This window comes from Mandrillus leucophaeus, unplaced genomic scaffold, assembly GCF_000951045.1.
Source record: "Mandrillus leucophaeus isolate KB7577 unplaced genomic scaffold, Mleu.le_1.0 Scaffold146, whole genome shotgun sequence".
Classification (NCBI taxonomy): domain Eukaryota; kingdom Metazoa; phylum Chordata; class Mammalia; order Primates; family Cercopithecidae; genus Mandrillus; species Mandrillus leucophaeus.
Window position 1 is genome coordinate 519157 of NW_012101432.1, and position 14572 is coordinate 533728.

Consider the following 14572-nt stretch of genomic DNA (forward strand, 5'->3'; position numbering starts at 1 on the left):
TTTGAATATAAAAGAAGATATAATTTTATGTTCTTAAATATAAAGTCATTAAAATAGGACTGAGGAGAAAGAGCTTAAGCAATTTTGTCTGAAGAACCGAGACTGAAGTGTTCATTGAGAGGCCTGAAGTATACTGAAGACTAAGAATATTGGGGATGATGACCAGCTGCTCTCTTTTTTGTCCTACTGGGTAAAAAAAAAAATTTAAAATCAAAGAGGAGGGAGACAGGATATAAAGAAAACTTTCCTGACACAGACTACAAATCAGATAACTGAGGTTTGGAGTAAGTCAGACATAAACTATGAGGTGATTTTTTTTTTTTTTTCCGATGGAGTCCTGCTCTGTTGCCCAGGTTGGAGTGCATTGGCGCCATCTCGGCTCACTGCAACCTCCGCCTCCCCGGTGCAAGCGATTCTCCTATCTCTGCCTCCCAAGTAGCTGGGACTACAGGCGCGTGCCACCATGCCTGGCTAATTATTTGTATTTTTAGTAGAGATGGGGTTCGTGTTAGCCAGGATGGTCTCAGTCTGCTGACCGCGTGATCCACCTGCCTCGGCCTCCCAAAGTGCTGGGATTACAGGCGTCAGCCACTGCGCCCGGCCTATGAGGTGATTTAAGGAAAGTAATGGGAAGGTGCACTTAAATGCCCTGTGATTTCCTCTTTTCTTTGTTAATCTGGAAACTTGTAGAAAGGCCTTCTCTTGATAACAAATTTTATGTAACTAGCTCAAACAGTGATTTGCCAGATTTACTTAATCAAGGAATATATTTAGGAGGGAATCATGCAAGGTAGTTTTGGGTAAAGTTTGCACAGTTCATAATCTAAAAGTTAAAATGCAACCTTATATGCTGAAGAGTAAACTGCCAGTAAACAGTATATTTAGAAAACATTGCATTCTGAAAAAGTCTTCTGGGGTTTATGTGGGAGTGTTACAATTTCTAGAATGACTGGTCTAGATAATCAATATGTGTGTACAGATTCTAACTTTAATAAGTTAGCTGGGAAGATAAAGCAATGTATGAAGCAATCTGTGAATAGTTACATAATAACCTGCACATAACAGGTAGTAAATTCAACATAACTTTAAAAAATATTGTATAGAAATATAATCTCAAATTCTAGTAGTTAATGATCTCCAATAAAATATTCATGTCCATAAATATGAAAAAAGGAAAAGAAAAGTTCATTGAAATATTTTTCCATTTTAAATGGCTTTCAGGAGGCACTTAAAAAGACTGGAAATTTCAGTGTAACAGCTACAGCCTACCAATTCCATTTGGCTGTAGAAGTCAAATTTGAAAATAATTTTAAAAAAAACTTGCCGGCCGGGCGCGGTGGCTCACGCCTGTAATCCCAGCACTTTGGGAGGCCGAGGCGGGCGGATCACAAGGTCAGGAGATCGAGACCACGGTGAAACCCCGTCTCTACTAAAAATACAAAAAATTAGCCGGGCGCGGTGGCGGGCGCCTGTAGTCCCAGCTACTCAGGAGGCGGAGGCAGGAGAATGGCGTGAACCTGGGAGGCGGAGCTTGCAGTGAGCCGAGATCGCGCCACTGCACTCCAGCCTGAGCAACAGAGCGAGACTCCGTCTCAAAAAAAAAAAAAAAACTTGCCAATTTCTTTGTGAAAATTCCCACTGAAGCCCACACTTAAGTGTTCCTTTCTCTCTTTAAATATTTTCACATTCAGAACAAATGCATATTTTCTGGAACAAGTGGATACATGTAAAGAAGCTATACTAAACTGTTTTATAAAAAAGACATTATCCTTGTATCCTTCCTATAGCCTACTCAATTAGTTCTATGGATTAGTAAATTTTCTAAAGTTATTAAAAGCAGAAGTCCTGAAGATGGATTCAAAGGACTGATGAAACTGAAATTCTCTGTTAAATTAATTCCCCCAAATCTATTATGGAATCAGTTTAGGGAAAGGTCTCTGTTCCCAAAAGCTATCTTAACTTTTTCCTTAAAATTTACCTTACCATTAGTTCTGCAATTTAAGAATGTTAGGAGTCAAGTGAAATGATTTTAAGATTCATGATGGGAGATACAGGATTGAGTTTTGTCTTGAATTAGTAATTATTTCTCAAGCAACAATCAGCATAGATATGTCTACATATCTTATATTTGCCTAACTTCCCAAATCATTAAGGTATGTGGTTTGGCTTACCTTATATATACAAATACAATATTTGTATATACAATTGTGTATATACAAATGACAATTGTGCGAGTATAGTGACTGAATTTTTATTTTTATTTTTTTGAGATGGAGTCTCACTTTGTTGCCCAGGCTGGAGTGCAGTGGCGTGATCTCAGCTCACTGCAACTGCTGCCTCTTGGGTTCAAGCAATTCTCCTGCCTCACTCTCCTGAGTAGCTGGGACCACAAGTGCCCACCACCACGCTTGGCTAATTTTTTAAAAATATTTTTAGTAGAGATGGAGTTTCACCATCTTGGCCAGGCTGGTCTTGAACTCCTGACCTTGTGATCCACCCGGCTCGGGCTCCCAAAGTGCTGGGATTATAGGCGTAAGCCACTGTGCCTGGCCTGAATTTTTAAAATAAATGTTAGCCCGTAACACATCCTGTCATATGGCATATAGGCAGTGTGGGATGGACGAAAGAGATGTGGAGAGAGGTAGACATCGACTGAAATCCCAGCTTTGTCTATTACTAGATATGGACCTTGGGCATATTACTTAGTTTCTCTTAGCTTCAATTTCCTCATCTGTAAAATGGGAATATTAATTACAATGCTCATATGGTTGCTCTGAGGTTTAAAAGAAATGGCATATGTATATTTCGGCATTCAGTATGTGCCTTCTCGTAACTTCCTACACGGGTAACAGTGTTTTTTATTTATTTATTTATTTATTTGCCAATTATGCATTTGGAAAGTTTTAAGAATTTACAATTAAGTAATTTTTGTCTAAACGTAATTCAAATCAAGTTCTTTCAGTGACGTAATTCTGGTATACAGTTAAGATTTTGTTAAGGGAACTAATATTAGACTTTACCTATTATGATGCTTTTAAGGTTACATTACCATCCAGTGAAATAAATTTTAATATTTTAGTTGAATGATCTTTTATTCAAAAGACCTGCTTTTCTACATGTAAAATTTTGTGATAGCAGTTAAATGTCAACTTTAAGAAACATTTATTATCAGATGAGTATCAGCATATAAGTAATTAATTTTGCTTGCTTGTATATTACAGATTTTAACAGTCTGATGTACAATTTAATTTAAAATTTATTAAAATGATATATACTCTCCACCTTTCCTACTTTTTCAGGAGTTTACTAAGAAAAACTGGTGAAAGGAAATTATTTGTTTTAAACATGCTTGAATGAAATAAACTATTCAGTTATTTTAATCTGGCATATTAATTTTTAAAGCATTTTATTATAATTTTCCCAATATTAAAAAATGTTGGAAAACCTACAATCAACTGGCCCAAATACAAATATAGCAGAACGTAAGATCACTCTTCTGGCAGGAAAAGATCAGTTAGACCTCAAATGGTTATTTACCCTCAATGCTTCAAACTGGAGAAGGAATATAATTTATTTTGATTCAAAGTTGTCCTACAAATATTTGAAAAGAATATCCTAAAATGCATGTGAAAGATATTTAAAGGCAAGAGAACTAAGTGAAAATGTACTAGGAAAGATACAAATAATTTGTTAATAGAATAATAACTGTGAAAAAAATTATGTGCCAGAAGACTGAAAATCGGTTAAGGTGCTGAATCAAGAGAAGGGCCAATAAAACACAAAGCGTGGAAATCTTGGGCACTAACAAGATAATCTTAATTCTAAGAATCCAGAACAGTGTTCAGCAATCCAGCTGAATAAATGGTAGGTACAGTAACATCTAACTTGTAAGATCACAGCACATGGCAAATGAGAAGGCTTATAGACAAGTAAATCACAAATGACAGAAAATTGGGAAATTTAGGCTGTCTTTAGCTAAGTGATGAGATAGAGGAATATGAGTGAAAAAATACTGTTCAGGAGATAAAAACATAAATCAGAAATTTGGTGATTTGTGTTTTCCTCTTAACCTTTTAATCCCTGGAACTATCTTAGAACTTAACTATATAACATTTACTAAGTACTCTGATAATAAAAAAAAAAAAAATTTTTTTACAGTGAAATCATCAGTTTGTAAATAGAAAATAATTTCTGTTTAGAAAAAAGTCCATTATTTGACAGAAAGTGCTTTATTAAAAAAAATGCAGTTTGTTTTAGAGAAGATTATAAGTAATGAAAGAAGCAAAGGAGGCTTTTAAAAATAACGTGATTTCAAGTCATGTTATTACTAAAAGGTATACTCTAATGTAAATAATAAATGTTGCTCACATATCAAAGATAATGTGAAAAACTGGCAAAAGGAAAAATTATGAAAATAGGATTAAGGAAGATAACACAATTTTGAAAAGACAGAAGTTTAGTCTCAGTCTGCTCAAAAAAGTTAGGTTTGACAGCAGCCCTTCCTTCATGGGGACCTGCCATGCCACTTGAATGATTTTTCCTCACAGTGTTTTAGGTCATGGGAAGAGGAATCATTTTCAGATAAAGTCACCAGTCTTCGCTTGGGAACAGGGTAAAAGATACTAGAGGTTCAGAACTATAAATTACTTCTGAAGTTATAATAAACAGTAAGTATAATTTTATGAGTCAAAGATGGCCTATTCAGAGAATGAAAGCTATAACACTATTTTGTCTTAACCATTTATTTTCCTACTTAAAAATTCCATAAGTATAGCTCTATAAGCTTACCAATAAAAATGTATTCTTAAATAAATGAACATGGATCATGAACATACATAGAAAAATAAAATAAAATGGGAAATGGCTAATATTTGATGTCCTGTACTTTGTTCTAGTCTCTCTTATGAACTCCCAAAACCAGAAGCAAATAAGTTTATTAAAATGCCTGGAAGGAAACATTCAGGATTTGGAAGGTTAAAAGAAATGGCATTTCAAATCAGGTTTTGGTAGTTCCTTCTTTAGAGCCCTTTCAGACAATGTTTCTGTATTCTCCATGATAAGGAGAGAGAAAGTAAGAAATCAGGTAGCTGCTTCTCCTGTGCAAAATTCACTGTCATAGAACTGACCTTCAAAAGTATGGGAGATGGGGCAGAAAAGTGTTTATATTATGGAAGAATATGTGCCCTGTTAGGAAGAGAGCTTACAAGAAAGCTTATTTGTGGCCTATAAACTATTGCACATTCAAACAAAACACAAGAGAAAAGATGTCCAACAAGATAATATGTTCAGGAACGTATCAACATAAAAACTAGCTTGTGCCCAGAAATAAAACATGGATACCAGATACCACTGCAGTCAAACCTGTCTTAATTTGCTTCTGTTTTAATGACCTTAAGAAACTGGTCCAAACTGATTATCAGCAATACATTGTTTTTGCTTTTTTTCTTAAAAAAATATTTTGAGACCACTTTTGATACACACACATATAACTCTGTGGTCATAACAGACAAATATAACTTTAGCGAGACTAAACAAAAGTGCAAAACTTAAAAAACAAAATTTAAAAATATGGAAGCATAAGCTAAATTTTTCTGCATAGCTGAAATCTATTTAAAGCAAGTCCTTGTTGCAGGGGTGGGAGGGGGTGCTGACAGGAGGATAAAGCAGTTTTTTTTTTTTAAACATCTTCTGCATGTTTAAATGATGCAAAAAATAATTTCACTCCATAGGCTTGAAAACATTTCACAGACAGTTCATTCCTATATCTTTAGACACCATGGTTGTGGCAGTGCCTCCTTCTGCAAGGTAAACAGCAGTGCTGGATTTGGAATGAACTGCCCTGTTACTGCCATTGTTGTTGACTTCACAGTCCAGTGATTCAGTGGAGATGACCCAGGTGGAGGGGCGCCACCGCTTAAGAGAATAGGGAGTTTTCACACGTTTCTTGATCTTTTCACCTGATCCTGATTTGCCATCTTGTGTTGACTCACCTACTGAAAATAAAAGGGCAGAAAAATGAACTATTTAACAGACTTAAGAAATAAAGGGTGAGGGATGTAACTCAAGAAAAGGTCAAACCAATGTCTCAGGAGGGTGCTAATGAACATTTCTTGAAATTCATAATGCCAGGCAATGTTTTTCTAGGCAAAGCTTAACCAACTTATTTTTGAGACTCTTTAACCCAAATGTTTTAATAACTGATTGACTTATTCTATAAGTCAAGGATAAACACACACACACACACACACAATCAGAGGAGAACACTTAAAGTTCTCAGCTGTATTCTCAAATCTTCTGGTTTTGGTAGAGATCTTAACTTGGTAAAATGTATTTAATCATTGTATTTAATGCTCAAGGTGGATCCAAAAAAAATTTTTTTTTTTTGGGACTGAGTCTCACTCTGTAGCCCAAGTTGGAGTGCAGTGGCATGATCTTGACTCACTGCAACCTCTGTCTCCCAGGCTCAAGCGATTCTCATGCCTCAGCCTCTTGAGTAACTGGGACTACAGGCGCATGCCACCATGCCCAGCTAATTTTTTGTATTTTAGTAGAGACGGGGGGTTTCACCATCTTGTCGAGGGTGGTCTTGAACTCCTGAGCTCAGGCAATGTGCCCGACTCAGCCTCCCTAAGTGCTCGGGTTATAGGTGTGAGCCACCATGCTCGGCCTGGATCAAACTTTAAAGGCACCTGGCGTACAATATTTTTCGGAAGAATGACAGAAATATTAGAGTACAAATATTTTAGTAATTTCCTCTTCCTATATCTGACAAGATTTCTTTTTTTTTTTTTTGAGACAGAGTTTCACTCTTGTAGCCAGGCTGGAGTGCAATGGCACAATCTCAGATCACCGCAACCTCCGCCTCCCGGGTTCAAGTGAGTCTCCTACCTCAGCCTCCCAAATAGCTGGGATTACAGACATGCACCATCATGCCTGGCTAATTTTGTATTTTTAGTAGAGATGGGGTTTCTCCATGTTGGTCAGGTTGGTCTCGAACTCCTGACCTCAGGTGATCCGCCCGCCTCAGCCTCCCAAAGTGCTGGGATTACAGGCATGAGCCACCACGCCTGGCCTATCTGACAAGATGTCTTACTGACTCAGAGTCCTGCAATAAGGGTCCGTCAACTGGTCTATAATATAAGCCGCTCAAGCAAGGGGCTATATTTTACTGATTGTTTTTTGAAACCTGTATCCTTCTTTCAAACCCATTTTGTAGCCCTAGAGAAAAATAAAACATAACTTTTTTTCATAAATGCCTTAGTCTAAAAAAGAAATCGGCTGAGTGCAGTGGCTCATGCCTGTAATCCCAGCACTGTGGGAGACTGAGGTGGGTGGATCACCTCAGGTCAGGCGTTCGAGACCAGCCTGGCCAACATGGCGAAACCCTTCCTTTACTAAAACACAAAAATTAGCAGGGCATGGTGGCGCGTGTCTGTAATCCCAGCTACTCGGGAGGCTGAGGCAAGAGAATCGCTTGAACCTGGGAGACAGAGGTTGCAGTGAGCCGAGATTATGCCACTGCATGATCCAGCCTGGATGACAGAGTAAGATTGTCTCAAAAAAAATTAATTAATTAATTAAAATAAATCATTTTGTATAACAATAACTTACAGATTTTGGTGAGCTCCCTTGTTTTGTGTTGCAATCCCTTTAGGGCAAGAAATCAAACATCAGTTTAAGTTATTTAAGATGCTACAGGGCTCATAGTACCATAGTATAGGTATGGAGTCCCAGCTACTTGGGAGGCTGAGGCGGGAGGATGACCTGAGCCCGGGTGGTTGAGGCTGCAGTGAGCCATGATCTTGCCACTGCACTCCAGCCTAGGCAACAGTAAGACCTTGTCTCAAAAAAAAAAAAAAAAAGTATAGGTATGTGAGAGACTCAATATATAACTCTTGAAAAAGATGATACTAAGAAACTAAGAAGAATCTTACAGTTTTTTTTTGTTTGTTTTGTTTTTCAGAGTCTCTGTCTCTTGTACAGGCTGAAGTACAGTGGTGTGATTATGGCTCACTACAGCCTTGAACACCTGGGCTCAAGTGATCCTCCTGCCTCAGCCTCCCAAGTAGCTAGAACTACAGGCGCTCACCACCACACCAAACTAAGTTTTAAATTTTTTGTAGAAACTAAGTTGTAAATGTTTTGCTATGTTGCCCAGGCTAGTCTTGAACTCCTGGCCTCAAGTGATCCACCCACCTCAGTCTTCCACAGCACTAGGATTACAGGCGTGAGCCACAGTGCCCAGCCTACAGTTTCTTTATAGTAATTTTTCTGAAATTTCTCTGGATCTTTAAGATTCATTAAGGTATAGCCAGGCGCAGTGGCTCACGCCTGTAACACCAGCACTTTGGGAGGCCGAGGTAGGTGGATCACGAGGTCAGGAGATCGAGACCACCCTGGCTGACATGGTGAAACGCCGTCTCTACTAAAAACATAAAAAATTAGGCGGGTGTGGTGGCAGGCACCTGTAGTCCCAGTTACTCGGGAGGCTGAGGCAGGAGAATGGCGTAAACCCGGGAGGTGGAGCTTGCAGTGAGCTGAGATCCGGCCACTGTACTCCAGCCTGGGCGACAGAGCGAGACTTCGTCTCAAAAAAAAAAAAAGATTTATTAAGGTTAGTTTGATAAAACCTAAATGCAGACATAATCAATATTAATATGTGCAATAAAATGTTTCAAAGGTTATACTGGTATAACATTACTTGGAGCTCTTGAACTGGTATTTACTTCAACTTTTCATAGCAAGTATGTGAGTTGCATTATAAAGCAACAGCCACATAAAGCACATATTAAATTGGGCAATTATTCTGACTATTGTGACACTGACTTTTTAATTATCAATGACAAAAATATTACTTTTTTCTTTACAATAGTCTAATTACCTTTGAGGTCCAACAAAATGGCTTATTTTTTTTTTTCCTGAGATGGAGTTTCGCTCTTGCCGCCAGGCTGGAGTACAATGGCGCGATCTCAGCTCACTGCAACCTCCGCCTCCTGGGTTCAGGCAATTCTCCTGCCTCAGCCTCCCAAGTAGCTGGGATTACAGGTGTGCACCACCACACCCAGCTAATTTTTGCTTTCTTTTTTTTTTTGAGACAAAGTTTTGCTCTGTCACCCAGGCTGGAGTGCAGTGGTGCAATCTTGGCTCACTGCAACCTCCACCTCCTGGGTTCAAGCAATTCTCTGCCTCAGCCTCCTGAGTAGCTGGGATTACAGGTGTCTACTACCACACCTGGCTAATTTTTTGTATTTTTAGTAGAGACGGGGGTTTCACCATCTTGGCCTGGCTGATCTTGAACTCCTGACCTCGTGATCCACCTGCCTCAGCCTCCCAAAGTGCTGGGTTACAGGTGTGAGCCACTGTGCCTGGCCATTTTTGCATTTTTTAGGAGATACGGGGTTTCACCATGCTGGTCTCGAACTCCTGACCTCAGGTGATCCACCTGCCCCAGCCTCACAAAGTGTTAGGATTATAGGCATGAGCCACCACGCCTGGCCCAAATGGCTTATTTTATTTTATTTCATTATTGAGATGGAGTTTCACTTTTTTGCCCAGGTTAGAGTGAAGTGTCGTGATCTTGGCTGGGATTACAGGTGCACACCACCAAGCCTGGCTAATTTTTGTATTTTTGTAGAGATGGGGTTTTGCCATGTTGGCCAGGTTGGTCTTGAACTCCTGACCTCAGGTGATCCACCTCCCTTAGCCTCCCAAAGTGCTAGGATTACAGGTGTGAGCCACTGCTCCAGGTCTCAAATGGATCATTTACAAAGTGGCAAAGGTAAATAATCACTGGTTGAAATATATCTATTAGTTGATCTAAATAGTTATTTAAATGGCCCCAAAAGACACACAGGAGAGATTATATGATCCCTCCACTTACTCTGTATACTGCTGCCATCCAGGACATTTGTGGCTGAAAGATCCAGAGAATTAGGCCTCTGTGCTCTTCTGGGCTTTGATGGCCCAGGATCTGCTACTGTGCTTGGAACAACCTGTGTAAGAACATCTTGTTCTGAACATGGATTGCTGTTGTTGTTATTGGAATTAGTTCGGCCACCTTCTAGTGGTCGTTCCCTCCTGTCCACAAGACGATCCAGAACACCTTCATCATGGCCAACTTGTTGTTCTCGTCTCAGTAAAGGCTCATGCTCATCAGGACTGGAATTAATATTCAGCCGGGTATCCTCACCGATAAACTGATTCTGCAACATTTCTTGGGCCCTATGTGTCACTATGTTGGTTGTTTGGCCAGATGGTACTGTCCCATTGGCATATTGGGTTGTGGCAGCATGGGAGTTAACACTGTGGTTTCTACCTGCCACACCATTCATGGTGACTGTCACCACATGAGGTTCTGCTGCATTGATTGTATTCATCTTGGCAACTCCAGTTTCGACTTGTTTCAAGTTTGATTTGTGCTTGCTGCCAAATTTTAGCCGGGGCTCCTTTGTTGAATTTTTGGTGTTCAAAGGCAAACTAGTAGGTCTCTTGGGAAGGTTCTGTTGCTTGGGGAGAGGATAGATCTGAGTAGGCAGAACATCAGGAATTAAACATGCTTGGCCATTTGCAGCCTGTGTGAAGTCCTGCTGTCCAGTTGCTTCTACTGCAAGTTTTATGAGTGGGTAAAGCAAGCTAGAACTAGTACTGCTCAGTGGGTCTGGCCCACTGAACTGTTTAAGAGAGTGCTCCATGAGATTCTCATCAGAGCTTTCCTTGAGGTTCTTATCAACTTCTTTTGGGTCTAGCTTGTTGGTCTCCAAGTCTTCTTCTGTCAGCTGTAGGCAGACAGGGGTTGGCCCAATTGACTGTGCAACATTTGTGGCATGCAGATTTGTTTCATCTGGGTATGGCATCTCAGATATAGTAGTCATGCCAGTACTTGGTGTGAGGCCTGTGGTGTTTGTGGTTGTTGTGTTGGTGGAGAGGCTGGTGACACTTGTTTCAGGGCTGGGTATTCGAGCTTGTGCTTGCTGTCGTTCATAGTTAATCGAATTTCGGTTTTTTTCCCCTATAGTCAAAGGTGTGCTGGACATAGAATGCTCAGAGGAAATATTCTTCACGATGCTGTCGGTATGATGGATAGAGTCTTCAATGTATGAGGAGGAAGAATAATCTGGATAAGGACCAATTTTTGGCACACGCCTATTATGTGACAGGTTGCTTAAAGAAAGAAAAAAAGTATCACATTGAGAATGTACATTTATGATAAATTGTCTCTCCAAGTTTGACACCTCTGATTTTAAAGTCTGAGTTGTTTTTCATTTTCTTCCAAACATATATTTTTCTAAAGGTTAAAAAGTCTAATCAAATAATCAAGTGTCAATTAATAACTTGATAAGTGTTAGTTATACATGAATTAAGCCTACTGAAAAATGTATGTGGATCAGATACAATTTTTATAAATGTTTATTATTTTGGTTTATAAGAGTTAATTTAAAAATCTCCCCTATAGTTGTGTAACATCATTAAATATATATTTATGAAATGTATATTCATATAACTAGACATTATGTTTTATGAGAGGAAGAACCATGGTATATGTTTTCTGTACTTCCATAATTCTAGATGCATGGTGCCTACTCAAAAGTTACGTTATCAATTAAGTTCCAATGGCCAAATGGTAAAAAGAATATAAGCTTTTAGGTTGTTCCAAAGGCCTCCATTAAGAAACACACCCTACTAATGGCGCATATCTTTCTGGGATAGTCTGAGTCATATCAGTAAAAGTCCTTGAGCCTAAGGTATAAGGCAGAATATGATGTTCAAATAAAGGATCAAAGATTCAGAATTGCTCTCCAATTATCATGGGTTCTTTGCTGTCATTGTCATTCCTTGGGAACGTCGGTTATTTATAAGGGAGATGACAGGAGGAAAAGAAGAAAAAGTTGTTATACAGTACAAGAAAAGGAAGCTAAGGAGACATGGATGGTAAGATTCAGTAAAATAAAACTTAGAGTAACTATGGGATGAATTATAATTTTGGGGAAATTATTAGTAGAGACTGGAGATGAGAAGATGCATGCAGAAGGTTGAGCCGAATGACACAGGAGGCAAAAAATGGCCAAATCAAGGTGGGCCATCAAGGCTTTTTTTTCTTACCATTCAAGAAAAGTTTGAAAGCATTCAAAATAAAAGCTTTAGCTGACTTTTGAGAGAGGTATAAACATCATACTAGAGGACATGGGAAATACAGAGATGAGGGGAGATGAAAGCAGAAGACAGTCCTCAGGTATGTGTAAAGTGAAAAAATTTATAATTAGAATAGCCAGTGTCTAACTTTCTTGATTTGCTGATATATAAGGTGTAAGAGTTTATAACCAAAACTAATTTAACCTATGCAAAAGTAGTGCAAACCAAATTTTTGACCTATGGCTAATACAAATGGCTTTCACAAATTAGAACAACAGAAAATAGGCTGGGCGCGGTGGCTCACACCTATCGCCTATAATCTCCAGTACTTTGGGAGGCCAAGGCAGGTGGATCACCAGTGGTCGGGAGTTTGAGACCAGCCTGGCTAACATGGTGAAACCCTGTCTCTAATAAATATACAAAATTAGCTGGGGATGGTGGCTCATGCCTGTAATCTCAGCTACTCGGGAGGCTGAGGCAGGAGAATCGCTTGAACCCAGGAGGCAGAGGTTGCAGGATCATGCCACTGCACTCCAGCCTGGGGGACAGAGTAAGACTCAGTTTCCAAAAAACAAACAAACAAACAACAACAAAACAAACAAACAAACAAAAAAAAACCCAAAAAACCACACAGGAAAAAAAAAAAGTTTCAAGAATCGAGTTTATTTTTATTTCAATCTTCTCCAGTAACCCTTTCCTGGATGCCTTTCTGAAAGTTTTAAACATGTATTAGACAAAATGACAGAGTCATACAAAGGCTTTTTTACCCCAAATATGGAACAAAGAAATACAGACGTAGAAAGTTCCAAATTGTAGGAATTTTTAAAAAGCCTTTTTATTTAGAACCAAAAATCATAGTTCTAGCAAAGAAAAAGTCTTGTAAAGTAGTATTAATGATGGACTAGAAAGACCTTTGAATTGCTTTCATGTAAAAGTAGTAGTAGTATACTCTATAAGAAAGAGCATTAGATAGGAAGTCTAGAAACCTTAGTGTCAGTGAAACAGTGGTTAGATAGGCAAGTTCATAGTTCCATTTACTTAAAAAAAAAAGCAGAGGAAGAAGGAATAGTAACAACAAAGGATAAAAGAGACAATTTACATAGAAGTGCTTATGAAATTTTGGAGTTATGGAAACATTTTACCTTTATTATTGCAGGAAAGTTGGACCATAAATAGAGAAAGACTAACTTCTTTCACTATACCTTTACATATAAAAAAATGCAGATTTCATCTCGCACTCGTACCAAACAAAAATGTTCAATAGAAGAATAGGAATATTGAAAGAAAAATGATAACTTTAGACTGTATGAGATAATCATTGAACCGTTAGGCTGCTTTAAAAGTATTTATTTTCTGTTATTTATTGGGTCTCAGTTTCTAATACTGATTGACAGGTGTCACACCCCTTAGGGTCTTACCGTTCATTCTGCATAGCAGTAGTCATTGGATTGACTGTTGGGCTCACAGATTTGTTTCTTTCCCAAATCATCATAAGTTCAGCCATCCTTTCCTCAGCACACTGTGCAGTAAGCCGAGCCTCTGCATCCTGGTCCCAACAGTCTTCGATTGTCTCCTTGAGTGACCTCACTGCCTGTAAGACAAAGTACATGTCAAACCGTGTATCTTTAAAAAAAATATATACTGAACTTTTCAGTTCACAACATGAGGTAAAAGAAAAATCAATTACCTTAACCAGTATATTTTACATAGCTATAATAACGTATTTTAGGCTTCAAGGATTTGTAAAGGAACATTCTCAAAAGGTGATGAACAAGTAAACAAGCAGGATTTACCTCAACTCCCTGAAGAATTATTCATTAAGGTAAAAGCAACAATAAGTCGCAGATGTTTCTTCAAGGCCACAGGTTTAGGTCATTGTTGTTAATTCACAGTTATATTATGTCAATCAACAGTCACTAACTCTGCTTCAAAAATAAGTTTTGAGTTTGATGGAATTTGGGGGCATTTGGCTATCTTCTGTCTCTAGGTGAGCTTTTCTCCTTTACCCCCAGTTAAGAGTGCTTGGTTGGGCGCAGTGGCTTACGCCTATAATCCCAGCACTTTGGTGGCTGAGGCAGGAAGATTACCTGAGGTTAGGAGTTCGAGACCAGTTTGGCCAATATGGTGAAACCCCATCTCTACTAAAAATATAAAAAAATTGGCCAGGTGTGGTGGTTCACACCTGTAATCCCAGCATTTTGGGAGGCCAAGTAGGGTGGATCACGAGGTCAGGAGTTTGAGATCAGCCTGGCCAATATAGTGAAACCTCGTCTCTACTAAAAGTACAAAACTTAACTGGGTATGGTGGCACGCGCCTGTAGTCCCAGCTATCGGGAGGCTGAGGCAGAAGAATCGCTTGAACCATGGAGGGAGTGGGCCGAGATCAAGTCACTGCACTCCAGCCTGCGTGACAGGGTGAGACTCTGTCTCAAAAAAAAAAAAA

At 38.9% G+C, this 14572-nt stretch overlaps 1 protein-coding gene across 1 annotated transcript in view; it reads right to left on the reverse strand.

Annotated features, from left to right (window-relative positions):
- Positions 1-3073: 3073 nt before the first annotated feature.
- The window catches only part of BMPR2 (bone morphogenetic protein receptor, type II (serine/threonine kinase)), a 230212-nt gene continuing 218713 nt past the window's right edge, over positions 3074-14572 (reverse strand). The window contains exons 11-13 of the mRNA XM_011974476.1: positions 13548-13720; positions 9881-11160; positions 3074-5993 (exon numbers count right to left, since the gene is read on the reverse strand). Coding sequence (XP_011829866.1) covers positions 5743-5993; positions 9881-11160; positions 13548-13720 — 1704 coding nt within the window. The 3' untranslated portion in view covers positions 3074-5742. The remainder of the gene's footprint in view (positions 5994-9880; positions 11161-13547; positions 13721-14572) is intronic.